Source organism: Podarcis gaigeae, assembly GCF_964106915.1.
Source record: "Podarcis gaigeae genome assembly, chromosome: 9".
NCBI classification, from domain to species: Eukaryota; Metazoa; Chordata; class Lepidosauria; order Squamata; family Lacertidae; genus Podarcis; species Podarcis gaigeae.
Genome location: NC_139685.1, coordinates 76,389,813 through 76,417,543, shown reverse-complemented (window position 1 = coordinate 76,417,543; position 27,731 = coordinate 76,389,813). Strand labels below are relative to the sequence as shown.

At 48.0% G+C, this 27,731-nt stretch overlaps 1 protein-coding gene across 1 annotated transcript; it reads left to right on the top strand.

Annotated features, from left to right (window-relative positions):
- Nucleotides 1-413: 413 nt before the first annotated feature.
- CCT7 (chaperonin containing TCP1 subunit 7) lies at nt 414-21,382 on the top strand. Its single transcript, XM_083756603.1, has 12 exons — nt 414-636; nt 3,816-3,969; nt 5,912-6,018; nt 6,409-6,534; nt 8,557-8,609; nt 11,661-11,832; nt 12,899-13,063; nt 14,428-14,616; nt 16,752-16,849; nt 17,065-17,197; nt 19,779-19,985; nt 21,084-21,382. Exons 1-12 carry the CDS (start codon nt 631-633, stop codon nt 21,306-21,308), a joined length of 1,635 nt encoding a protein of 544 aa, XP_083612729.1. The 5' UTR covers nt 414-630; the 3' UTR covers nt 21,309-21,382.
- The last annotated feature ends 6,349 nt before the right edge of the window (nt 21,383-27,731 follow it).

The window sequence follows — 27,731 nt, the reverse complement described above, 5'->3', positions numbered from 1 at the left end:
GCACGCCTGTCAACAGTGCACAAGCTTTTTGCATGAGCTCAGGGCTGAATTTCGACCGGGCAGCAGATCTGATTGTCCTTTGCTGCAAATGAGGGATGCTTTGCAAGGGAGATTTTTTTCTTTTGTTGCCTTCCTGCAAACTCAAACTAGCCCCAGACACCCCCTCCAGCCTGCAATGTTAATAATAGTGGACTACACTGCAGGGCTCTCGTTCCTTCTCTCCCACCCCCAGCCCGCAACAGAGGCTTGTAAGGGACTTGCACCCACATCTACAAGAAAATTTAAAAAAAAAGCTTATTTTTTTTAAACAATAAAAGCCTGCGTTCCAAAGAACGGGAATCCCCGCCTTTTCTCTCCCACGCACCTAAAAACCCCGTGTTTCCCCATCGGTTCCCACGAGCGGTTTTCACCGAATAAACAAATCCCTCCATATAAACCCGGAAGTCTTCTAACTTGCACGCAAGAGAGCGTCTTTGTTTTTCGTACCTCTACGAAGCCTTCGACCAACAGCCTTTCCCGCCCCATTAAAACCCCGCCCGTTGGCCCCACCGCGCAGGCGCGGAGGGGAACCTTCTGGACGGGCGCGGTGCATTGTGGGGAGGGACCGTTAGCAACAGGGCTGCCGCCAAGATGATGGTGAGTGAATGAATCGACGCTTGTCGGGTGGGGGAGCCGCGCTTATCCGCCGCCATCCGCCGCCAGGGCGGCTCCGCTCCCCTCAGCGGCGGTTCCCCGGCCCTCAGGAAAGCCTGGCCTGCGAGGACGGGGCGGTATTGGCGGGGCCCGGGGCAGCTGAGCAGCCGGAGCTGCCCGGGCCGGGAGCGAGGCTGCGGCCTCCTCGTCGCTTGTGTGGCCAGGCCGGGCTTTCTTCCGCGGCGAGGGTCCGCGGGAAGCCTCTGGGGCTACTAGTCCCGTCAGGCCGTTCGGGAGCCGGCTCCTCTGAAGCCGAGGCCGTAGTCAGCGCTAGGCATTCTGGGAGTTGTAGTCCCGCGTATCGCATGGCGCTGTCCCGCTTTGGCTGCCCTTAGGAGTTGCTTTGTATGAACCAGGGCGGATTTAGATTTGATGAGGCCCTCAGCTCCTGAAGGTAATGGGGCCCTTTCTATGTCCAGCTGTCCTTTGTCAACAACAAACTTTCGCTGTTTTTGTGCGTTGAATATATGCTATATAGTAATAATAATTTATTATTTACACCCTGCTCATCTGACTGGGTTTCCCCAGCCATATTTCCCTAACAATATTTACAAATGGTTTCTAGGCAGGCCTGGCTAGTGCCCTCCAGGTGTTTTTTTACCAGAACTCCCCCATCATGGGAGTTGGAGTTCCAAAGATCTGGAGGGCACCATGTTGGCAAAGGCTCATGTAAACAGTCCTAGCCACTGGGAATAATAATAATAATAAATTTATTATTTATACCACGCCCATATGGCTGGGTTTCCCTAGCCACTCTGGGCGGCTTCCAACAAAACACTAAAATACAATAACCTATTAAACATTAAAAGCTTCCCTAAAGAGGGCTGCCTTCAGATGTCTTCTAAAAGTCTGGTAGTAGTTCTTCTCTTTGCCTGGTTCCCTGTAACCTCGCTTCTTGCAGTGAGGGAACCGCCAGAAGGCCCTCTGCACTCGACCTCAGTGTCCGGGCAGAACGATGGAGGTGGAGACGCTCCTTCAGGTCTACTGGACCAAGGCCGTTTAGGGCTTTAAAGGTCAGCACCAACACTTTGAATTGTGCTCAGAAACGCACTGGGAGCCAATGTAGGTCTTTCAAGACCGGTGTTACATGGGCTCAGCGGCTGCTCCCAGTCACCAGTCTAGCTGCCGCGTTCTGGATTAGTTGTAGTTTCCGGGTCACCTTCAAAGGTAGCCCCACGTAGAGCGCATGGCAGTAGTCCAAGCTGGAGGGCACCACTCTGGCGAGACAGTCTGCGGGCAGGTAGGGTCTCATCCTGCGTACCAGTTGGAGCTGGTAAACAGCTGCCCTAGACACAGAATTGACCTGCAGCTCCATGGACAGCCGTGAGTCCAGAATAACTCCCAGGCTGCACACCTGGTTGTTCAGGGACACAGTTACCCCATTCAGGACCAGGGAATCCGCCACACCTGCCCACCCCCCCCCCAAAAAACCAGTAATTCTGTCTTGTCAGGATTCAACCTCAATTTGTTAGCCGCCATATATGGTAATCTATGGACCTAATAGGTATCTAAAGCCATTTGCACATAACTAAATACGTATATTATCAAAGTAATCGTTGAACTGAAATACAATTTTTATATTTCGGAAATGTACATCCATTTTTTTTGGTTAATTTTTTTGGGGCCCCCCAAGAGACTGGGGCCCAAATCTATAGCTTGTTTAGCTTATCCGTAAATCTGGCACTGGTATGAGTGGGAGGGTGCCGGCTTGGTGGCTCTCACTGCTTCCTGTGGGAGGGAGATCCATAGCTGAACTCTGAGCTGCATGAATAATAACAACATTTCAGGGCGTTGGTGACCAACGTGGTCCCTTCCAGTGTTAGAAACTCAGATATGAAAGCTAGGAGATAAATGGCACCTTAGACCTAGGTTATGGGCGTAACAACTGAATGTCTAGGCACGCTTTTTGAATAACAAAAATGCAAAGCTGAAAATGAATGAACTGCAGCTAAAATATTATGCTCTAGTCCCTCCCCTGCCCACCCCCCCCTTGATATTCTTCAGAGGGTCTCTTCTCCAGTCTTCAGAGAGTAGATGCAAGTGAGGAGGCAGAAAAAGGTCCTCCTTTCCTTCCACTCTGCAGTTTTAATCTGAAATCATGCACCCAGAGCTCAGAAACTGCTCGCGCTAATGAAATTCCCTGTCGCAAAATGCGCCAAGAACAATGGGAGTTTTGAACACTGCTCCCTTCTAACTCTGCAATTCTGTGAGTCCATGAATCCTGCCAGTGGGGTTCTCACAGATATCTAGTCAGCCGCTGTGAGAAGAGAATGCTGGACAAGATGGGCCATTGGCCTGATCCAACAGAGCTCTTTTTACATTAGGGGACTGGAGGTTCCCCAACACTGGCTTGGTTAGATTAAGCTGTATGGCAGAGACAATGTCCTCTTCTGTTTCTGTAATGGGCAGAAAGGGCCTGCTTTCCTTTGTCGCAGTTGCCCCATAAACCTTGCATGCGGGGCGGTGCCTTCTCTGCAGTCCTTGTAGTTGCATGGTACCTTCAGCGTGGCTTGCTCCCCATTCATGCACATAGGATTGCAGGTCTAGGTCATCAAAAGAGAATGGTGGTGATTATATTTGTATACAGTATTGCCTTTTTCCCAGACCAGAATTCAAGAACTTAAACCTGTAAGCTGCCTTGCAGGACTTACCCGTAACAGAAAACATAATAATTAAAAAGTAGTTAAATACTAATAGAGTTTTAAGAGTGTATAAAAAGAATTTAGTAAAATATAAATAACAACAACAACAGGACGCTGTTTCCAACCCAAACTCTGAGGTGGTGCAGAGTGCACCTGAGCCGTTAAAGAGTGCCTATGAATGTTCTGTCGCATCATGCCAGCTTGGCCAGCAACTTGCGTTGGGCTTGTAGGTGGTAGTTCTTGGCGCCTTGTGGATCCCAACAAATGCATTCCTGAAGCATTTAAGGATGGAATCTGCTCTCCAAAGCTGTTTCCTGCTTTAGTGTTTCTGCATCTGTGTATAGGAAGTCTGGCTAACAATGCTGATTTTTCTAGTGAAAATAATTGTGTTGTGCTGTTCGGTGCTGCCTTTTCTATGACAAAAATACTTTTGTCACTGTCCTGGAGGGTCTTCTGTCTGACAGTTTGTTTTACTTGCAGCCCACGCCTGTTATCTTACTGAAGGAAGGCACAGACACTTCCCAGGGGGTCCCTCAGCTTGTGAGTAACATCAATGCCTGCCAAGTCATCGCAGAGGCCGTCCGGACCACTCTCGGCCCTCGGGGCATGGACAAACTCATTGTTGATGACAGAGGTGAGCCTGCTGCCATCTGTGAACCTGAGTTGCTCTGCCTCTGGTGTCTCTGTATGGCAACCTTTCTCTAGTTACTCTCTAGCCATCTTAATCAGTCAGTGGCACAGGTCTTTGGGGAGGTTTTGTCTTACAAAGAAATGGCAGGTGACATTGAAGGGAGCAACTGTCCATGCATTGCTGTCCATTTTGAAGACAGAAGACCCCCCCACACACCATTGTTCACCTGAGACTGGAATACTGGACAAGCTATATGAAAGAGTAACCCTTCATTTCAAGATGTTTTGGAAATTTCCTGTACAGTGGTACCTTGGGTTACAGACGCTTCAGGTTACAGACTCTGCTAACCCAGAAATAGTACCTCGGGTTAATAACTTTGCGTCAGGATGAGAACAGAAATTGTACTCTGGCGGCGTGGTGACCCCATTAGCTAAAGTGGTACCTCAGGTTAAGAACAGTTTCAGGTTAAGAACAGACCTCTGGAACAAATTAAGTTCTTAACCCACTGTATATCTTTGCTGCCTAACTTTTTTGTTAATGTGAAGACCCTAAATATATTAATTTCCCTGAATCCAGAGTGTGGCATGGTCATCTTCACGGGTGCATGGCACCTTTGAGATCTTACCTGGCTCCGACGATGCCTCTGACCCTGTCCTCCTGGTCATGAAAGGGCAAGATGACTTTATTTCTGGATCCTCTTCAGTTGCCACTTACTGCAGAATTTTTAGTAAGTCCAAATGTACCAGTGTGTGTAACCCCAGGGCCTCCTCCATCTATGGGAGGCAAAGACCTATGCTAACTACCTGAGTGCCTGTTTGGAATGGAAGTATTCGTGGTGGTTCTCCTTCAGCAGCGGGATCACACCCCCCTTTCATGGTTTGCTAGGGAATGAGTTGCCACATCCTCCTGGGCAGCTTGTCATTTGATTTGGTATGACCCTCTGTCAAGGCATAAGCTGGTAAAGTCTGTTTGAAGCTCAATGTAAAGCCATGGAGATTTGCCACTTTCTGAGCTCCAGAGAAGGGCAAGGGCTTGCACTTACACATCTAGGGGCATCAGTTTGCTAGCAGGCCCAGTGTGGGAATGGAAGCTATGTGGTGGCTTTTCCCCTTCCTCCCACCTTGTTCTGGGTCTTGGAATTGCATGGAGTGCCTCTGAAGCTCACTGTGCTGTCACAGAAAAGCCTCTCTGCCCGCTTCGGGGGACTGGATGGGTTGGAGGTTAGCACAATACAGTGTTACCTTGGGTTACAGATGCTTCAGGTTACGGACTCTGCTAACCCAGAAATAGTACCTCGGGTTAAGAACTTTGCTTCAGGATGAGAGCAGAAATCGCGTGGTGGTAGCGCGGCGGCAGCAGGAGGCCCCATTAGCTAAAGTGGTACCTCAGGTTAAGAACAGTTTTGGGTTAAGAAAGGATCTCCAGAACGAATTACCGTATTTTTCGCTCTATAACACGCACTCGACCAGAACACGCACATAGTTTTTAGAGGAGGAAAATCCGTAGGCATGCCACTCGTAGGCATTCCCTCCATAACATGCACAGACATTTCCCCTTACTTTTTAGGAGGAAAAAAGTGAGTGTTATGGTGCAAAAAATACGGTAAGTTCTTAACCCAAGGTACCACTGTATTTGGATGGCTTCCATGCCAAAATGTGCGGGCTTGTGGAAGGAGACTATTGAAGAGGGAGGGCTGTTGCCTCTAGGAAACCCACAGGAAGGTTCTGAAGGTATCTGGCAGAGCACAGATCAAAACAAAGTGCCTGGACTAGGTGGGACTCTCCTTGGTATGATCCTGTAGGGCTCATCTTTCTCTTCCTAACTTCAGAGTCCTGATTGACCTGCCCAGATGTTGCAGGTGCATCTCGTTGGGGTGCTTAGAACAACCCCCTGCAGTGCAGGAGTCAACTTTGCTCATGAACTTTGTCTCTCTTAATCTTTGCAGGCAAAGCAACCATTTCTAATGATGGCGCCACCATCCTGAAGCTTCTTGATGTGATACACCCTGCTGCAAAGACACTTGTGGACATCGCCAAGTCACAGGATGCGGAGGTGGGTGTGGGAGGTTTGATGGTTTTCAGTGGTAGGTAGATGTTGGTATTCCTGCTCGTGCCTGTGTCTTCTGAGCTTTGCAACATCTGTAGCTGGGATCCAACGTCTCTTCCTCTGTCACAGTGGCAAGCTGCCACCGATTTTCCCAGCGCCCCATCTTGTGGTAATCCACAGATCTGCTCCTTTGAAGGGTGATGGGAGAGTTTTGTGCCAGATGTTGGATTTGTAGCGCTTGTGATTTTGGACGAGAGATGGCAGGGCGAGGTGGATAGAATGGGGTGCAATTTACTCTGTGGGAAGTTGGGGCACTTGCCGCTGCTTTGTGAACTTCCCTTCGCAGAGATTTCTGGTTTTCAGGCACACGTCATTTTTCCTTCTCTTTTCCTGCAGGTTGGTGACGGCACCACTTCTGTTACCCTTCTAGCTGCTGAATTCCTAAAGCAAATCAAGCCCTATGTGGAAGAAGGGCTGCATCCCCAGATCATCATCCGTGCCTTCCGCACTGCAACCCAGCTGGTAAGGGAATCTGCTGCACCCTGCCTTCCTTTGTGGAAGCTCTTTTGCACCTGGGGAGTGAAGGAACAAGAAACAATATTTACAAATGGGTTCTAGTCAGGACTGGCTAGTGCCCTCCAGGTGTTTTTTTACCAGATCATGGGAGTTGGCGTTCCAAACATCTGGAGGGCACCATGTTGGCAAAGGCTCATTCAAACAGTCCCAGCCACTGGGCATTATGCACCTCTGAGCCGAGTGTAGTAGTAATAATAATAATAATAATAAGAAGAAGAAGAAGAAGTTGTTTACAGTTATACGCAAATTAAAATAACCACCACCCCAACTAAACATTTTTTTAAAAAATATTTTTATTAAGCAAATTTAACAAATCAGTTTATAAATCAAATATAACCTATTACATTTCCCCCTCCTTCTCCCACCCTCCAGAGACTTCCCTCAGCTCCCCTCTCTGATTTGTTTATACATATTATTCTCTGCATGTTGTAAAGTTGTACATATCATTACCTTATCTGTCATATGTTCTACTACTAAATTTGTGGATGTTTATTCAAAACCTGCCAAGGAGTCCCAATCCTTTTGTTGTCTTTTTAAGTAGTTTATAAATAGTTCCCATTCTTCCTTGAAGTCATGGTTGTCCTCCTCACACAGTTTATGTATTAACTTTGCCATCTCCGCATAACTCATCAGTTTTTCTTGCCATTTTTCTTTCGTTGGGACTTCCTCATTCTTCCATCCTTGTGCTAACAAGACTCTTGCCGCTGTTGCAGCATACGTAAATAAGTTCTATGTTTTTCTTGTCCTAAAATCCCTAACAAAAATGCTTCTGGTTTGTTTTTGTTTTTACAAAAGTTGTTTTGAACATTTTTTTCAATTCATTGTATATAATTTCCCAATTTTTTTAGCTTCTCTACATACAACATATGATACAGTGGTGCCTCGCTAGACGAAAAGAATCCGTTCCCGATTCTCTTCATCTAGCGGTTTTTTCGTCTTGCGAAGCAAGCCCATTGACAGCTTAGCGGATTAGCGCTACAGCTGTCTAGCGGCTTCTAGCGATCAGTTAAGCGGCTTATCAGTGGAACAGCTGATAAGCGGCTTAGGAAAAGGGCGGAAAAAGCGAAAAAACCCCACGGGGGGACACAAGATTTTTTCGTCTTGCGAAGCAACCCCATAGGGAAATTCGTTTTGCGAAGCGCCTCCAAAACGGAAAACCCTTTCGTCTAGCGGGTTTTCCGTCTTGCGAGGCGTTCGTCTTGCGGGGCACCACTGTACAAAGTACCTTATTTTTCTTTACATTTCCAAATTATATTTGAGCCAGTTTTATACATTCTTTACCACCCCAACTAAACATTTAACCAACCCAACAAAAACAAAATGGGAACCAAAATTAAAACTGTTTAAAACCTTTAAAAACATTTTAGCCAGTTGCCCCAACCCAAGAGTTGTTCCAGCAATGTCCCTCCGGCCTCCCAGTAACCCTCTTGCATCTCCAGAGGTGTTATAAGACTGCCATCTGTTGTGGTGCCCATCACACCAGACACTGCTTGGGGCAGAGACTCACACTAATCCTGTTTACGTGGAACCTGGAATCAAATACATGCCTTTAAGGCAGACCATTGTCCCACTTCTGTGCTTCCACCTCCTTCTTGCTTTGACAACAAGTAATAAAAAAGTCAAAACACATAACTCAAGATGGCAATAGGACACTATGCTTCTGTCCATGTTGGTGAGGCTGACACAGAAAGGGGTTGCTGTAAATCAGGCATAGGCAAGCTCTGGCCCTCCAGGTGTTTGGGACTACCTTACCCATCATCCCTGACCACTGGTCCTGTTAGCTAGTGATGATGGGAATTGTAGTCCCAAACATCTGGAGGGCTGGAGTTTGCCTATGTCTGCTGTAAATGGTGCAGACTTCAGGCTGGGTAATTGCACATGGCGGCTGAATCATCACTGCACTGGCGCAGGAGTTTGGCAGGGGTTGAGAGCAAAGTCTTAATTCTGGTTCTTGTTTTGTTTTGGCAGGCAGTGAATAAGATCAGAAAGATTGCCGTTACGATCAAGAAGACCGACCAAGAGTAAGTTTCCTCCATGCCTCAATTGGAAAGGTTAAATCCACAACCTCCCTTCATTGCTGGCTCAGTTGGGTGCATGTTTTTATTGACGCTCTGCACAAATGTGTGCACCTACGTATGTGCAAGTGGTTCTTAAATGGATTGGGTGCATATAGTGCCCCTCTGCAGTTGGGGTATTGGCAGCATGTTTTGTTGTTGTTGTTTAGTTGTATCCGACTCTTTGTGACCCCCTGGACCAGAGCACGCCAGGCACACCTGTCTTCCACTGCCTCCTGCAGTTTGGTCAAACTCATGCTGGTAGCTTCGAGAACACTGTCCAACCATCTCGTCCTCTGTCGTCCCCTTCTCCTTGTGCCCTCCATCTTTCCCAACATCAGGGTCTTTGCAAGGAGTCTTCTCTTCTCCTGAGGTGGCCAAAGTCTTGGAGCCTCAGCTTCAGGATCTGTCCTTCCAGTGAGCCCTCAGGGCTGATTTCCTTAAGAATGGATCGGTTTGATCTTCTTGCAGTCCATGGGACTCTCAAAAGTGTCCTCCAGCACCATAATTCAAAAGCATCAAAAGCATCCTGCTCGCTAAATTTAAGTACCATGGATTCAGCAGTAAGCTCTGGATGGATATATTGCAATTAAAAAGCAGGAATGCAACAAAATGGAAAACAACATTGGATTTCTGTGCACATGTATCCCTATCATGTAGCAATAGGTAACTGGAAGCCTGGGTGCAAAATCTGCCCTCCCCCAAAGTCTTCCAGTATATATCCTTATCCCCCTCCAATACAGTTTCAGGTTGAGAAAGGGCAGTTTACCCTTCACCCACCTCAGTGCAAACATCAACAGAGGCCCTGCCAGAATCCTCCCTTGTCTCTTTGTGAGATGTTCAGTCCAAGGCTCATGCCAAGTCACAAACATGACAGGAGGCAGTTGCCATCAGAAAAGGAAACATTGGAGCTTACATGCGGGATGGAGGGAGGAATGGGCTTAAGCAACCCATTTCCTGTGTTTTGTCTTATATGGGGCTTAGCTGATGGGTAGAGCCAGTATAGACCCATCGCCACCTTGCTTAGTTCAGGATACGATTGGCAGCCAGGCTCTCCGTTGATAATGTTGTCCTTTGGAAAGTTTTTTCAAAGGTTTTGCTGTCTAATCTTTGGAAATGAATGTTTGGATAGCCCTATTCAGGCTCTTTTTTAAAAAAACAATCATTCTTAATCCCAACATGATTGATGGATGCAACTCCTGGGCAGGTGGAGCGCTGTGCAGTTGTTGTTTTTTATGTATATAGGGGGGATATGTTATCTTTCCTTTTTTTTCAATAATTTTTTACTAATTTTCATCCAGTTATACATTTTAACCCGAATACAACCAATTGTGTCTGTTTTGAACTTCCTTCAGCGTCTCTGAGAGTCATACATTTTTGTATCTTTAATACTCATTCCCTTTTTTTATATTGCCATTATTCCTCCTTAATCCCATTATTTTTAATAAACAATACTTATTTGATTTTTTACAGTGCCTCTTGAAATCCCACTAACGTTGTGTTTATACCACATATGTTTTTCAGATAATCCACCAATTTTCTCCAGTCCTCGATGAACTTTTGGCCTTTAGTATATCTGATTTTTCCAGTTAATTTGTCCAATTCCGCATAGTCTATCAGTTTTAGTCTCCATTCTTCTATCGTCGGTATCTCCTCTTGCTTCCACTTCGGGGCCAACAGGATTCTGGCTGCCGTTACAGCATATTGGAAAAGTTTAAAGTCCTTTCTTCTTATGTCCTTTCCTATCATCCCTAAAAGAAAAGCTTCTGGTTTTTTCACAAAAGTATATCTTAACATTTTTTTCATCTCATTGTATATCATTTCCCAGAAACTTTTTACTTTTTTTACATTCCCACCACTGATGAAAGATATGTTACCTTTCCTAGAAAAAAGCAGGCTATGAAAAAAATATTTGTGTACGAAACAGCTGTTTGACAACTTCCCACCTTTTGCAAATTGCAACAGCAAAAATTTAATGCACAGAACTTTAATGCTGGTCTACATCAGCCCTTTTTGACTGTTATTCTCTATGCAATTGGAATCATGCGGAGGGAGAGAGGTGGGTCCTGTCCCTCCTGCGATGCATGTGCAGCTGGGTGTGGGGAAGGTGTGAGAAGGGGGGGGCTCTCTGCATTGATGGGGCTCCGCCTGTAGTTTATCATTACTGTTATCGATTATGTTTCTATGGGAGGACCACAAGGCAGTTTGCAATATAAAAACACAAGAATGCGTACCGTAGTAGCAACGAAAATCATACCACCCCCGCCACAGTTTAAAAGGCCATAGGTGTTTTAATTAGTCAAAGGCCTGGGAGTTTAGAATCCCGATTACACAGAGTTGTAAATCAAAGGGAGGCCTCTGCATAGGGCAAGCCTCCCCTCTTCACTCCTCCCCTCCAGTGCCCAGTCAGGAGGCACAGCTGATGGGTTGGGTTAGATTGCTGGCTCGTTTCTGTTCTCTCCCCCCCCCCCCCCCCGCGCCCCATGATTAATGATTGCGTGAAGGACATTGCCTGAGCTGATAGATTCCAGCTAAGAAGATACATGTTTTGGTGATGCAATTATATCTTCAGGCAAATGCCAGTTAATCTTTAAATGAAGGAACTGTAATTAACAACACTTCCATATAATTGACTTCTTTTTAAAAAAAGAAGTGTTCTTCTTTGACGGGCATGTTGTCTTTCCCAGGTGTTCAGAAACCATGCCTGATGGAAATGTTACTTTCCGTAGGCATTGTATGATGTCCATCGTAGTTCACGAGAAGGAGCAATAAGCAGGAAAGTTGTTCTTCTGCTTGTGCCCCCCCCATTACAGCCAGCGGCTGGCCTAATGCGTAAACACAGAAAGCGATCCATTTCCAAAGCAGTCGTGAGAATTACTTAACTAAGTGCAGCATTTCCTTTTTGTAGCCTAATGAGTTCATTTTAGACTTGTGCCGTGTGTGTTGCTTCTTTAGCCTCGGGGCTGGCTATTGCTCCAGAGCAGGCAAGAAACGGCTCCATCTTTTCCTTCTCTGCAGGGAGCTGCGGAGCCTGCTGGAGAAGTGTGCAAGCACAGCCTTGAGCTCGAAGCTGATTTCCCACCAGAAAGAGTTCTTTGCCAAGATGGTGGTGGATGCCGTCATGATGCTGGACGAGTTGCTGCAGATCAAAATGATTGGGATCAAGAAGGTGCAGGGAGGAGCCCTGGAGGTAAAGCCCCTGGCCTCCTAAAGTTCCCTTTGGCTCAGAGGAATCTAGGCTGGAATTCCTTTCCAAGTCTAAAAAAGGGCGGAGAACATAAGATGAGGCTGCTCGATCAGGCCGGTGGCCTGTCTTGTTCTTGCCCTCGCCAACCAGGTGTCTGTGGGAAACCCTGCAATCTGACCCTTCAAGACCGCTGTTCGGGTAGCGAGCGAACCGGGAGCTGTTGGCAAAGTCAGAGCAATTGTCTCGGTTGCCCAACTGTAGGGGCGAAGAAAGGGAATGAAAGCAGATCATGGGAGTGCGAGGAGGAAAATGAAAGAGGATAAAATCGCTTTGGGTGGTGTCCAGTGTTAGTAATAGATGATGATGGTGATGATTATACCGCCCTTCATCTGTAGATCTCAGCGTGGCTCACAACATAAAAATAGAATATTAAAAACACAAAATACATAATAAAAATAAGAACAACTGCCCCACTCCCCCACCCCAGATTTATTTAACAGGCCCATCACTGCACATCATGTGACTTTCAAAAATACTATCTATCTTTCTCTCCTTCCAAGAAGACAGGCTGTTGTACTTAAAAAAGAATAATGATCACAGAATTTATACACTGCTTTATTGTAAAAAACCTAAAGGTCATTTACAAAAGTTATAACTAAAATCAAGAAAAATTCACAGTCATACTTTTTAAAACATATGAAAGTTAAAATACGGAAATAGATTAAAATTGCCTCAGCTTTCTAAGCATCTAGGTAGTCTTGTCTAAACAAGATTTTTTTTTTTTTTTGCAGGCACCAGATAGAGGACAGTGAAGGCCTTGCCTGCTTCATAGAGCACACCCTTTGAAATTAATAGACAAGTCCATTGACTTTGCAGGGTCTATGGTGCAATTTAGTTGGATGCACTAAGGCTGCATTCCTGTATGCATGTAATTGAAATTAAGCCCCATTGAACTCAGCGAGGCTTCCTCTTGAGTAAATAAGAGTAAGACCTAAGTAGGAACCAATGGAGGGTTGCCTGCCATCCGAGAGCGGGAGTGAGGAGTGAAATGACCTTGCCTTTCCTGCAGGATTCCCAACTGGTGGCAGGAGTTGCCTTCAAGAAGACCTTCTCCTACGCCGGCTTTGAGATGCAGCCCAAGAAGTATGAGTCCCCCAGGATCGCTCTGCTCAACATTGAGCTGGAGCTGAAGGCAGAGAAGGACAATGCTGAAGTCAGAGTCCACACTGTGCAGGTAAAGGCTCAGAACCGCTTGGGGAGAGAAGCTGTGAAAATGTAATGTCATGCCAAAAGAGCCGTGTGCCTCGTGGGGTAATCTTTGACTTCCATGCGGCATTTGGCCAAGTTGACAGTTGGAACCTCATTACCTAACCCAGAGCTTTCCAAGCTTTGTCACGATATGTTAATGTGTTGGCTGCAATGTGTAGGTTTGCTGCATAAATGCTCCCCACACTCTTCCCCGGACTGGTTTAATTTGCAGTTTGCTAGTAAAACTGTGTCCCGAAATGATGCGTGTATAAAAAGTGTGTCACCAACATGAAAAGTTTGGAAAGTTCTTCTGTAAGGAGCACCTCGGTTCAAGGGACTTTGAGCACAGCAGAGGACTGCAGAATGGTTGCAGCCGTCCTGGACAAAGGAAGCTGCCTTATACTGAATCAGACCATTGGCCCAGCTAGTTCAGTACAGGCAGGGTTCTCTCCCAGCCCCACCTGCAGATGCCAGGGATTGAACCCGGGGCATTCTGCATGCAAAGCAGACGCTTTACCACTGAGTTTCGGCCCTTCCCATTCTTGCTCTTCTGCCCTCACCCTGTCCCCATAGGGTGGCAGCTGCCCAACAAGGCAGCTTCTTGGGTGGGCAGGAGCAATGGAGAAGGGTGCTTATGTAATAGATAGATAGATAGATAGATAGATAGATATACCTTTTATTGGCATCACATACAACATCCAAAACAAATCAATACAGAATTCCCACTTCCCCAGTGGTACAAAATATTTGCTAAAAGAAAGGAGGCAGAGCAGTCTATTGTCACATCTCTAGGTCTCCAGGGAGATCAGACGTCTGCAGTGTATTTCGACCACAAAAAACCAAATAGAGATATTTAGCCACTAACTTTGTGAGCTCCTGATCATTCCCCAGTAATAGAAAATGTATGATCTCTGACTCTGGTTTCCATTTGGGGATAGAGAGTTGATCTAGAAATTGCTGGCGGAGATCAGCATATAGTTTACAATTGAGAACCATATGTGTGAGGGCTTCCACCAGGTGGTCTTCACATGGGTGCTGATGTGGGCACCCACCTTCCAGCAGCTAACTGGTGCCACCTCTGTGACAGGGAAGATCTAAAACCAATGGTTAGGGAACGCTTCTAAACGTGCACACCTTGGATGAACATTGGTGCCCCTGATCCTGTTTCCATGTCTAGATTTACTGTATTAGCAGAGTTGTCATTCTCCTAACGCCCTTTGCAGTACACAACTGTGTTGGCACTGTACCCCACCCTTGTTTTTATTTTATTTTAAGCCAAGCAGATTTCCCCCCCCGCCCCCGGCTAAAGAAACAGCACCGATAGCTTCTTGCCTAAATCTCCCTCTGCAGGATTACCAGGCCATCGTGGACGCCGAGTGGAACATCTTGTACGACAAGCTTGATAAACTCCACAAGTCAGGGGCCAAAGTCATCCTCTCCAAGCTTCCGATTGGCGACGTGGCTACCCAGTACTTTGCTGACCGGGACATGTTCTGTGCCGGCCGAGTCCCTGAAGAAGATCTCAAGAGGACCATGATGGTGAGGTTTCCCCTGTTCGCCTTCCCAGGTTGTTGGCCAGGGGCTTGGGGCTGCCCTGCCTATACAGCCAGCCTGAGCAGCTGCCTTGGGCAGCAGCCCTGTTAGAGGAACTGGTGAAGCAGCACAGGAGAGAGAGAGAGGTGGGCCTGGACCCCTTGCAGGTCGCTAGTTGCTGAGCTCAGTTCTTGGACATTGAGCGCAGCTGCAGAGAGCAGCCAAACGCCTGTACAGTGGTACCTCTGGTTGCGAACAGGAACCGTTCCGGAGGCCCGTTCACAACCTGAACAGAACACAACCTGCTTCTGCGCATGCGCGTGACATCATTTTGCGTGCCTGCGCATGCGTGAGTGGCGAACCCGGAAGTAACCTGCTCCGTTACTTCCGGGTCGCCATGGGATGCAACCTGAAAATGCTCAACCTGAAGCACACGTAACATGAGGTATGACTGTGTGCGATTTTCTGTTACCGTAGAACAGAATGTCTTCCACCGCCCGGTTTTTGTGCTTGAAATTGTGAGGGGTGTGTGTGTGCGCCTCCCAACATTTCTGTTCCTTTATTGCAATTTGCAATGGCTGCTCTTGCTATCCCCTGCCATTTGTTTAGGGTTTACAGTGGTGCCTCGCAAGACGAAATTAATTCGTTCTGCAAGTTTTTTCTTCTTGCGAGTTTTTCGTCTTGCGAAGCACGGTTTCCCATAGGAATGCATTGAAAATCAATTAATGCGTTCCTATGGAGACCGCTTGCCAGGCTGGCGGTGCGGAGAAGGGCTTTTCTCCCCGCCGCAAGCCTTCAGGACAGGTACGGGAACAGAGGGGAAGGCGCGCAGCACTTCTCCTCTGTTCCCGGGGCTTGCGGTGGGAGGAGGGTTTTTCCTCCCCACGCCAACATTCAGAACAGCATTCTGAAAGTTGGCGGTGGCAAGGAAAACCCTCCTCCCACCGCAAGTCTTCAGGACAGCCTTCCGAAGGCTGGCGGTGGAAGGAGGTCTCTCCGTCCCACCGCCAGCCTTCAGAGCAGCCTTCTGACGGCTGGCGGTGGGAGGAGGTCTCTCCGCCCCACCGCCAGCCTTCGGAGGAGCCTTCCGAAGGCTGGCGGCGGGAGGAGGTCTCTCCGCCCCACCGCCAGCCTTTGGAGGAGGTCCGAGGACAGTGGGGAAGACGCGCTGCGCTTCCCCGCTGTCCCGGAGATTTCCCTATGGGCTTTCGTCTTGCGAAGGAAGCCCATAGGGAAATTCGTCTTGTGAAGCGCCTTCAAAACGGAAAACCCTTTCGTCTAGCGGGTTTTCCGTCTTGCGAGGCGTTCGTCTTGCGGGGCACCACTATATTGCCTTGATTAATCCCAGGACTTTGAGGGATGCCGTTTTAATATAAAGCTTGGGACCAGTTTACTTGCAGGATCACCTTACTGGTTATATACTCACTCGACCGCTTTGATCTGCAGAACTGGCGCTCTCACAGGTGCCTCACAGTACTTGCTCTGCATTTATAAGAAATAGATCTTTTAGTGTGGCATCACCAACACTTTGGAACTCCCTGTTTAATTCTGATAAAGAACTTTGCAACACTGCCCTGTTAAAGAGGTAAAGAGTGCTTCGTTATTACCATAATGCCCCAAATATAAGCCACACTCCCCCCCCACCCCAAATTCTGACCATAAAAAGTTTAAAGTGCGGCTTAAACATGCGACCTTAAAAAAATTGGCTTTTACAATATCGCTGCTGAAACATACATATGGTAAAACGGAACATTTGCCATTTACAGGCGTGAGTGTCTGCGGAATTTTAAGGGAGTGGCTTATATTCAGGTATTGTCTTTTTTTCTCCCCTCCCCTTGAATTTTAAAGGTGCAGCTTATTTGCGGGTGTGGCTTATATTCGGGCCAATACGGTATTTAATGAATTTATATCCTGACCTTCCTCCCAAAGCAGCCCAGGTCATTGATGTGAAATGAATAAGTCAACGCAATAGGCAGACTATTATTTCGTAGTGATACTTAGATATGAAAATTACATTCTCGTAATGGGGGGGAGGGTGGAGGGAGCGGAGCAGCAAACCTAGTCAACAGAGCTTGGTTTTCGCTTGTTTGATGCTAGATCAGTAGTTCTCTAAAATGGTGCTCTTTCCCCATGCCCTGTAGGCCTGCGGTGGATCCATTCAGACCAGTGTAAATTCCCTGACGGATGAGGTCCTTGGGCGTTGCGACCTCTTCGAGGAGACTCAGATTGGAGGTGACAGGTAAAGGCAGCCTGGCCAGGATGGCGGAGGCACGGGACAAGCTTTGGAGTTGCCTTGCTTGCTTTTAATTTACACTCATTTGGGGGGTTTCTTGAGGTGGCTGGACGTAAATATGGGTCTGAATCAGCCCTTTCCTCAGAGGGCATCTCTGCTAAGGCGTGGCGCGGCTGTGATCCCCATGGACACTAAGACACGCTTCCCCCTTTCTCTGGCAGGTACAACTTCTTCACAGGCTGCCCGAAGGCCAAGACCTGCACGATAATCCTGCGTGGAGGGGCGGAGCAGTTCATGGAGGAGACGGAGCGCTCTCTGCACGATGCCATCATGATTGTTAGGAGAGCAATCAAGGTACGGTTTGAGCAGCTAGGCTGACTTGGGGTTCCGTAGCCCTCCTGGATGTCTTGATCAACCATAGATCCTGGCCCAGCCAGAGGGGCTCCTGTAAACTGGGAGTGTCTCTCCTCTGCCTTCCCAGTTCAGATGTGCCACAGCTTAAGGTGCAGGACCACCTGCCTGTCAATCATATGACATCATAGTGATTCGGTTGGGGGAGGTGGGAGATAGCCTAATCCAGCAGAGAGCAGGATTGAACTTCCTGCATGTCAGCTGATGCACTGGGAGTTAAGTTCTGCTTGGTCGCTGTGTGAGCAGCTGATCAAGTAGCAGTGCTACCTTTTGGACCTCACCTGGAACACCGTCCAGTTCTTGATGCCACAGTTGTAAGAAGGGTATTGACAAGCTGGAATGTATGCAGAGGAGAAGATGATAAAGGAGCTGGGTACAGTGGACGCTTGGGTTACGAATGTGATCCGTGCGGGATGCACATTCGCAACCTGCAGTGGTGCATCTGCACACGCGCGGGTTGCGATTTGGTGCTTCTGCGCATGCACACAGAGTGACTTAGTGCTTCTGCACATGCGCAACCCCCAAAACCCGATAGTAACCCGTTCCGGTACTTCCGAGTTTTGGCGGGTCCGTAACCTGAAAAAACGCAATCCAAAGTGTCTGTAACCCGAGGTATGACTGTATGTTTAGCCTGGAATAGAAGAGACCAAGAGGAGATATGATAGCCATCTTCAAATCTCTAAAAGGCTGTCCCATGGAAGATGGAGCAAACTTGTTTTCCGCTGCTCCGGAGGGTTGGACCTGAACCAATGGATTCGAGATGCAAGAAAGGAGATTCTGACTAAACATAAGGAAGACCTTTCTGACTGTAATTGCTGTTGGACTCTGGAATGGTCTTCCTTAGAAGGTGGTGGACTCTCCTTCCTTAGAGGGTTGTCAGCAGAGGATCAGTGGCCGTCTGTCAGGGGTGCTTTAGCTGAGATTTCAACATTTCAGGGGGTTGGACTAGATGACCCTTGGTTGCCTTCCACCTCTACAATTCTCTGATTCCTTGACTGTTCCAGAAAGCCTCTTCCAAAATTCTGCCGCTTGCACTTAACCCCTGTGTGCCATGTGGAGCCTTTGAATAGCTTGTCTTTGTGGTAGAAGGTTTTTTGGGAGAACTGGGGGTGGGTAGATTTCTGGGCTTTAAATTGCCATGAGGATTGGGGTTGTAAATGGGGCAGGAGAAGGCAGGCAGGCGTGCGAGCTGCTGGGATGCTGTTGTGTGACATGCTTAGAAATCCACACACACACATAGCTCCTCTCATCCCTGAGCTTTAGCAAACAGCTCTTCTCACACATCCCTACCTCAGGAGCTGGAAACACGTATCCTTGGAAACAGGACTCCAAAGGATCCTGCGTGGCGTGAGCACAGAGCCCTGTGCTGGGACCCAAAGGACCAGCTGTGGCATCAAAACGAGGCTCTCTGCAGATGAAAGTCTGGCCACCTGGACCTTCTTGAGAGCCATCTGCTCCTCCCAGCAGCACCTCGGTCTGTTGTTTGCTGAAGCAAGCTGGGAATGGCCAAGCGATCAAACAGCCAAAGAGCCCTTCAATGAGAGTGGCTGCCTTCTGGCTACTGGCGTCCCCCAAAGCAGCCTCTCTCTTCGTGCCTGCCACATGCCAGAGGATGCTGGAACCGCAGCCTGTTGGCCCCACGTCTCATCTAAGGAGAGCAGCAAAGCTGTCAGTCTGTTGCTGCGTCTTGGGCAGGCTTTATGCGTGACTTCAGCACTCACCTAAAAACATGAAATCCTGCAGGCACAGCGTGCGAGGGAACCACGATTCCAGCTTTCTCCTGAAGACGCTGACTGCCGCGTAATGTGTGAATGGACTCTCCAGTGGTATTGTAAAGGGACTTCTGCTAACAGAGTTCCCTTAACTCTGGGTCAGGTGTGCTCGTCCCATGTTCTTTTCGGTGCAGCCTAACGTCTGCAGTCCAGGGAGCTCCCAGAGCTCAAGAAGTTCAGCTGGGATCCTGCATCCTTTGCTAAAATAATATACAGGGAGTCCTGGCAATGCCACATATTTTTAGAACACGCTAGCAATAATCCATCTTTGTGAATTGCTAACCATGAATCTATCCCTAGTCTTTGCTTAGAGGTCTTTCCATGCTGAATTAGCCGTTTTACTGAAGGTTATTTTGTTGTTGTGTTTTTTTATTTGATGTACGTGGCTTAGGGAATTTTTTATTAAATGTACTAAGGAGTACAGTAAATACTCCATGTCTGCTTTTAAAGTATGCAAAACATGAGCTAGTTTTGCATATCGTTCTCTGCATGGATTTCAGATTTCTTTAGCTTTGGATTACACGCCAGCTGTGCCTCCCTCTCCCTGCCAGCAGGCTGGTGGATAGCATTGGCTTGTGTGAACTCGACAGACGTGCCGTCGCTCCTTCCAAATGGTGTCAGCCAGATCCGTGCGAGGCAAACTGCCAGTGGCGTCTATGAGAACAGCATAAATTAGACCTGTTGCGATAACTGACTTTTTTTTTGAGAGAGAGAGAGAGGTGACCTTTCCCTGCTCAATTGTGTGCTTCCAGAATGACTCTGTCGTCGCTGGCGGTGGAGCTATAGAGATGGAGATCTCCAAGTACCTTCGAGACTATTCCAGGACCATTCCAGGCAAGCAGCAGCTGCTGATTGGAGCCTACGCCAAAGCCCTGGAGATCATTCCGCGGCAGCTCTGCGACAACGCCGGTTTCGATGCCACCAACATCCTCAACAAACTCCGAGCCAAGCACGCCCAGGTGAGCTACCTTAGCCAGGCTTGGAGGGGCCGTTCTGCGACCTTTGCAGAGCAGCAGATTCCACTTCTATCACTTCCCAGCAGTGGGCAGGTTGGATACTGCTGCATCTTCATGGCAGGCTTCATGGTGGTTCTGCTCAGGATAGATAGGAACTACATGCTGCTCCTCTTCTCGTTGCATGCAAACACAAAAGTCAAGGTCCACAACGTTTTCTTTTTATTAATGAAATTTGCATGCTGCTTCAACTCATCAGTGGGTTACAAAGAATGTGGAATATATATATAAATTTCTACACCAGTTTCCTAAACATGGGTCTCAGTTTGTATTTGTACTACAATTCCCACCATCCCTGCTAGCTAGGGATGATGGGAGTTGTAGTCCAAGAGCAACTGGAGAGCCAAGTTTGGGAAACCCTGGTGTAGAGCAACTTGAAATAAAACTTGATATGGACAATGCAATAGCACAATATATGTTGTATAATATACAGTGGTACCTTGGGTTAAGTACTTAATTCTTTCCGGAGGTCCGTTCTTAACCTGAAACTGTTCTTAACCTGAAGCACCACTTTAGCTAATGGAGCATCCTGCTGCCGCCGCGCCGCCAGAGTGCGATTTCTGTTCTCATCCTGTAGCAAAATTCTTAACCCGAGGTACTATTTCTGGGTTAGTGGAGTCTGTAACCTGAAGTGTATGTAACCCGAGGTACCACTGTATAGGCAACTCCCCATTTACGCGAGGGTTACTTTCTGAAGCACCACGTGTTTTAAGTGAAACCACGTATATTGGGAACACCCTTGAGAAAGCCTGCAAACACCACATTCTTCCTCCAAACCAGCCACAAAGGTGGGTGCAGGTGCTGTTTTTGCACCACTTTGGGCATTTCCATGCTCTTTTAGGGCTGGTTTGTCCCCTTTCTGTGCCCCTCCTGTGTTCACGGCGATGCACGAATGTCTTGGGAATGTGCATAAATGGGAAGTTGCCTGTACAGACATTAGAGTTATGGTGCCATTGGGCTGGAGGGGGGAGCCGGGTTAGTGGGGGCAGAGTTAAGGGGCCCCCGCTTGACCTCCTCACCGGGTGTGTTCTGTCTGCCCCTCAGGGCGGCAAGTGGTACGGCGTGGATGTGAACAACGAAGACATTGCCGACAACTTTGTGGCCTGCGTGTGGGAGCCGGCGGTGGTGCGCATCAACGCCCTGACAGCAGCCTCCGAGGCCGCCTGCCTTATTGTGTCCGTGGACGAGACCATCAAGAACCCCCGCTCCACGGTGGACGCCCCTCCTCCGGGCCGCGGCAGAGGGCGAGGCCGGCCCCATAACCACTGAGGGGCAGGCGTCGCCAGCAGCGCAAGACACGGGGAACCCCTCTCTTAACAAGACCCTGCCCCAGGACCCTTAGAGCAATGCTTTCCCCAGTGGCAGTTCTCAAACAGCCTTCACATTGGGGGGGGGGAGGGGGAGCGAGGCGCTCACAGCATTGCTGCTCTGCTCCCAGTGGGCATCCTCCCATAGTTATGAAACGGGAGAAAACTCTGGGAAATCCCAGACGGTGCGCCCTCCAACATTCAGGTCCAGCCACCCTTCGTGGTTCCAGACCTTTCTCCCCTCCTGGGTTTCTCCATATCCTTCAACTTCTACTCTCAAGGGGCCCCCCTGGATCTCTGCATTGCTGGCACGACGCTTGTCTGCTAAAGGAGCTAGGAATGTGTTGTATTTATTGGTGGTTTTTTTCTACTGGGGGTTCAAACCCAGCCATGAACACAATAAACAATTTAAAAAACCCACAGTTCATTGCCTGTCTTCTGTACCGCACTCTTTTGCCGTTACTCGAACCTTCCTTGGGGAAAACTGTCGAAAGGTGGAGGTTTTGAAATGTAATATGTGGCCCATGAGAGAAAGAGTACACACCTGGGCATTGCCTGGTGTGGCAGCTTGTTTCAAATCCTGTAGATGGAACCAAGAACACTTCTCTGTGGCCCATGAGCACTCCAGGTTCCTGAATCATCATTCACCTAAAAGCAGTTAAAGTTACGACGTTTTCTTCCACCTGGTAATCTCACAGTTGCTAGGACGGTATTCTTCAACCACCTGGGTGAACGTGAAGGCTTTTAAATCCCTCCTGAAAGTTACTAACGATGGAGGAAGGTGCACCTCATTAGGCTCGGAAAATTTGTACTGCCAGGTATACAGCAGGCTCCTTTGAACTTGGGCAGGTGTCAATCTCATGATGATTGAGAAGTGGGTGGTTACACATATAGCCTTGCTGGGGGTGGGGGTTCAGAAGAGGAACAGGGTTCCACCTCTTAGGCCAGCCCTGCTTATTCTTCTGTGTAGGGCTCCTTGCTAGTCCTTAAAAATTGTTTGCATCCTTCCGTCTCGAGAGACAATGGAGTGTGCTTCCAAGGGTGAAGTCAAACAGCTGTATTAATAAATCTGGGAAGGTAGCCCATCTAGGAGAAGGAAAACTGGCTCATGGAGAGATATCTCAAATATAAGTTATGTAATTCCTGCTTGCGTGCAAGGAGGGGATGTGTGATTAATAATGGTATCAATTGAGCCAGCTCATAACATTGAGTATATTCACCTGTACATCTGAATTCCTGCAGCGCTACTCTAAATTCTGCAGCCTGCAAAACACACAAATTTAGCAGATTTCCATACTTAGCATTACCTCTGCCATTTTTACTGCTTTTTACAGTTTTGGGTTTCTGTGAGGGAAGAGGAATTGGTAGGCAATGACCCCTCCTCCTGTAGAAATCTTCAGGCTGCCCTCCCAAACGCCCATTTCAAATCTCCTGTTAGCTGCCACGATATTACCGTTTTCCATGCGCATCTTTCTGACTAGAAGCATTTGCATTCAAATAAATAAAGCAAGCGGAGTTTCTCGGGCAGCCCAGCCCCAGAGAATCTCTGCATGTTGTACAGAATCACGACATAACACAGCTGTGTGTACACAGGAGCAGTTGGCATGCAGTTGGGTTGCATAAAGGGGGCGTGTGTCATTTTCCAAACTTGCAATTGCTCCTCCGGATTTTTATTTTTGTCTGGCTGTGTAGGTGGAGCTGGCAAAAGAACAACTGGGATGTGGGCATGTTTGTAAGCGCAGCAGGAGTGTGCCCCTAAGGAGGGGCGGTGAGGGATGAGAGAGCTATCCAGGGCTATTTCCCATCATGGCTATGCTCTTGTCCCCATAGTTGAAGGCAGCAATTCTTCTGAATGCAGGTCACTGGATCCAGAGGAGGGGAGAGTTGCTCTTGAGCTCGGATCCTGCCTGCCAGTGTCCCACAGGCATCTGTTTGGCCACTGAGGACAGGATGCTGGATTAGATGGAACATGGGCCGGATCCTGCAGGTCTCTTCTTATCTTGTGGGTCAAAGAGTACCAACAAATTGTCATTGGAGTCACCACTCTGGGTGTCCTAAAGAGTTGGTTTTGCCAATAATTTTATTGTTCCAGTCTCTGCAAGCCTCCATGGCGTCACGAAGAGTCGGACACGACTAAATGACTAAACAACAACAAAATTGTCTTTGGAGTCACCACTCTGGGTGTCCTAAAGAGTTGTTTTTACCAATAATGTTATTGTTCCAGTCTCTGCAAGCCTCCACATTGAGGTTTAACAACGAAAGCAGTATATACATTTTATGAAATAAAGTTGTTGTTATTTCAATTTATACCTACCCTATACCTGGAGGTCCCAGGGCGGTTCACAACAAGACCACAACATATAAAATCAAACCAAAAGCAGTAACCTAACCTAATAAAAACCTAATAACCTAACCTAATAAAAACGCCCCCCCCAGCCACATTCTAAAAGGGTGTTGGATGTCGATAAGATCAACCAAAGGCCTGGTTAAAAAGGAACGTTTTTGCCTGGCGCCTAAAGATGTATAATGAAGGCACAGGCGAACCTCCCTGGGCAGAACATTCCACAAACAAGAGCCACTGCAGAGAAGACTCCGTTCTTGTATTGCCACCCTCCGGACCTCTCGAGGAGGAGGCACACGAAGGAGGGCCTCAGAAGATGATCTCAGGGTCCGGGTAGGTTCATATGAAAAGAGGCAGTCCTTGAGGTATTGTGGTCCTGAGCCTTTTAAGGCCTTACAGGTCAAAACCAGCACTTTGAATTGGGCCCGGAAACTAATTGGTAGCCAGTGCAGTTGGACCAGGATCAGTGTAAGATCAGGGGTCTGCAACCTGCGGTCCACGGGGGTTGTTTAAACGGCCCACGAGCCGCCCACTTGGTGAGTCCCTGCGCGCTGCACTAAACCGGCACAGCACAGAGGGGGGACTTGCTTCCACTGCACTAAAAATCACGTCTGTGCAGACGTGATCCGGCCTAAGGAGCAATCTCCGTGGAAGTGAATCGGCCCAGGCAAGGTAAACCTTGCCAACCTCTGGTGTAAGATACTCAACCCGTCTTGCCCTGGTGAATTCTGCACCAGCAGAAGTTTCCGAACAGTCTTCAGACGCAGCCCTACGTATAATGCAAAGCACGCTTTTCTGTATTCTGCAGAAACTCGCTGTTTTGACAGCTGGACTGAATGCCTTTCCCCCGAAAACCTGCCTTAGGTCTAGAGCTGGTACGAGGTGTTCTTTTCCCTCTGTTTCTCGTTTTTGTTTTTTTACTATTCAGGAAGCAAATTGCCTGTGCTAATTGTCAATTTGTACCGAATCATTTCCAGCTTCTTTCCCCGGTTCCTTTGAAGGCCTGGCTTATTTAGCAGGTCTTTAAAATTGCGCATTCCGGCTAATGAAGCTCCATTTAGATTCTGCTCTTGCGGCTTGTCGTCCTCGGCTCCTGGGAGTGGGCGTGATTGCGCGTGAAACTCCTGCAGGGGCGCAGGAGATGAACGATTGCAGCGCTGCAAGAAGAGATCCCTCCTGCTAGGATGCAAAGTGGCAGGTGCTCTCGGGGGCCCTCTTACCTGTCCTCCATAAAAACCCTGCCCAGATTTTGCTCCCTGAAGTGATGATACTTAAAAACAACAACAACACAAAGTTGCTAGTACACAGAATAACTTGAGTTTTGCCTCGGTACCGGTAGACCTGAAGGAGCGTCTCCACCCCCATCGTTCTGCCCGGACACTGAGGTCCAGCTCCGAGGGTCTTCTGGCAGTTCCCTCCCTGCGAGAAGCGAGTTTGCAGGGAACCAGGCAGAGGGCCTTCTCGGTGGTGGCACCTGCCCTGTGGAACGCCCTCCCACCAGATGTCAAGGAAATAAACAACTATCTGACTTTTAGAAGGCATCTGAAGGCAGCCCTGTACAGGGAAGTATGTAATGTTTGAACTTTTGTTCTGTTTTTAGTCCTCTGTTAGGAGCCGCCCAGATTGGCTGGGGAAGCCTAGCCAGATGAGCGGGGTATAAATAATTTTCGAATTTACGATTTATGATTTACGATAATCTTTATTGTCATTGTCCCATACAGAACAACGAAAATGGAAAAAACTACACCAGACATTCAGAAACCAACAAGCCTGCTATCCCAGCTAGGTTAGCCCCCTAAAAACTCTGATACCCCATAATCAAATACAATATACTGTTTCTCAGGCGGCTAGTCCTAGTCTTTATAACCCTGTACCTTCTTCTAGAGGGACGCAGGTGGCACTGTGGGTTAAAGCCTCAGCGCCTAGGACTTGCCGATCGAAAGGTCGGCGGTTCGAATCCCTGCGGCGGGGTGCGCTCCCGCTGCTCGGTCCCAGCGCCTGCCAACCTAGCAGTTCGAAAGCACCTCCGGGTGCAAGTAGATAAATAGGGACCGCTTACCAGCGGGAAGGTAAACGGCGTTTCCGTGTGCGGCTCTGGCTCGCCAGATGCAGCTTTGTCACGCTGGCCACGTGACCCGGAAGTGTCTCCGGACAGCGCTGGCCCCTGGCCTCTTGAGTGAGATGGGCGCACAACCCCAGAGTCTGGCAAGACTGGCCCGTACGGGCAGGGGTACCTTTACCTTTTACCTTCTTCTAGAAGGCAGAAGCTGAAAGAGATCATTTCTGGGGTGCGCACTATCCTGCACTATCTCTGCAGCTTTCTTATGGCACCTGGAAGCATAGATTTGATCCAAGGTGGGAAGAGTGCACCCAATTATTCTCTCTGCAGTCTTTACAACCCTGGACAGCATTGTTTTCTCCCCTGACCATGCAGCTCCCAAACCACACAGACCATAAGTTAATACACTCTCCACAGTATGGTCTGTCTGTGTGGTTTGGGAGTTGCACGGTCAGGGAAAAAACAGCGCTGTACAGGGTTGTAAAGACTGCGGATAATGATAAATAAATCATCATCATCACACACACACACCCGATCTCAAATCCTGTTCCTGAATCTCTGGAGAAGCATTGGTGACTCCCAACTGTAACAAATGGGCCCCCTTTGGCCTTATCCAGCACTGCTCTCCTCGCTTGCCTTTGAAACGCTGCCCGCCATCTGCAGGCTTCTAAAGTATTTTATAAATATTAGCATACCTGTTAGGAATAATTAGAACTGATTTTGTTAAAAGAGCATTTTGCCAGATTAATTAGGGATGCCTTTCTGGGAGGCTGGAAAGTCTTCTGTCTAATTGCTTCAGGCAAATTTCCCGTACCAAGATCCCTGGGAGTGAGTCTCGCTAAAGCCAACGGCGAAGACTGCTGTGTGGCGAAGGATGGGACTGTGTTGTAAAGGTTGCAGTCCTTATTGAGAAGATTTGTGCTTGGGGCAATGGAAGAAGGCACGAAAGGTTCTACCTGTAGCACCAGAGAGCAGGTAAGGGCTTGCATGATGGAGTACAAACACAGTTTGTACAAACACATACAGACACAGTTCCCCGCATATAGAAAGCTAGCAGGCTGGAAGTACCTTAGCTTGGCTTTCTATATGCAGGAATTTGGATGGGGACAGAGGAGACTATTCCATTATGTGACCCCAACCTGCCAGTCCAGGAACAAGCTTACTGTCCCACTGAGAACTCAGCCAAAGCGTTCTGTGTGAACTTGAAAGCTTGCATACCTTAACATGAACACCTTTAGGTCCTCATTATATATATAACCAGGCCTTTGGTTGATCTTATTGACATCCAACAGCCTTTTAGAATGTGGCTTTTGGGGGGGGTGTTATTAGGTTACTGCTTTTGGTTTGATTTTATAGGTTGTGGTCTTGTTGTGAACCACCCTGAGACCTCTGGATACAGGGCGGTGTATAAGTTGAAAATAACAACAACAACAACTTTATTTTATAAAATGTATATACTGCTTCATTGTTAAAAACCCAAACAAACTCAACCTCAATGTAGAGGCTTGCAGAGACTGGAACAATAAAATTATTGGTAAAAACAATTCTTTAGGATGCCCAGAGTGGTGACTCCAATTACAATTTTGTTGTTGTTTAGTCATTCAGTCGTGTCCGACTCTTGGTGACCCCATAGACCAGAGCATGCCAGGCACTTCTGTCTTCCACTGCCTCCCGCAGTTTGGTCAAACTCAAGCTGGTAGCTTTGAGAACGCTGTCCAACCACCTCGTCTTCTATTGTCCCCTTCTCCTGATGCCCTCCATCTTTCCCAACATCAGGGTCTTTTCCGGGGAGTCTTCTTTTCTCATGAGGTGGCCAAAGTCTTGGAGCCTCAGCTTCAGGATCTGTCCTTCCAGTGAGCACTCAGGGCTGATTTCATTCAGAATGGAGAGGTTGGACCTTCTTGCAGTCCATGGGACTCTCAAGAGTCTCCTCCAGCACCATAATTCAAAAGCATCAATTCTTTGGCGATCAGCCTTCTTGATGG

Bases quoted from the DNA above. Each gene is read 5' to 3' on its own strand.
- CCT7 (XM_083756603.1), top strand. The intron at 11,833-12,898 runs GTAAAGCCCCTG...CCTTTCCTGCAG, and splicing joins TGCAGGGAGGAGCCCTGGAG to GATTCCCAACTGGTGGCAGG. The intron at 13,064-14,427 runs GTAAAGGCTCAG...CTCCCTCTGCAG, and splicing joins TCAGAGTCCACACTGTGCAG to GATTACCAGGCCATCGTGGA.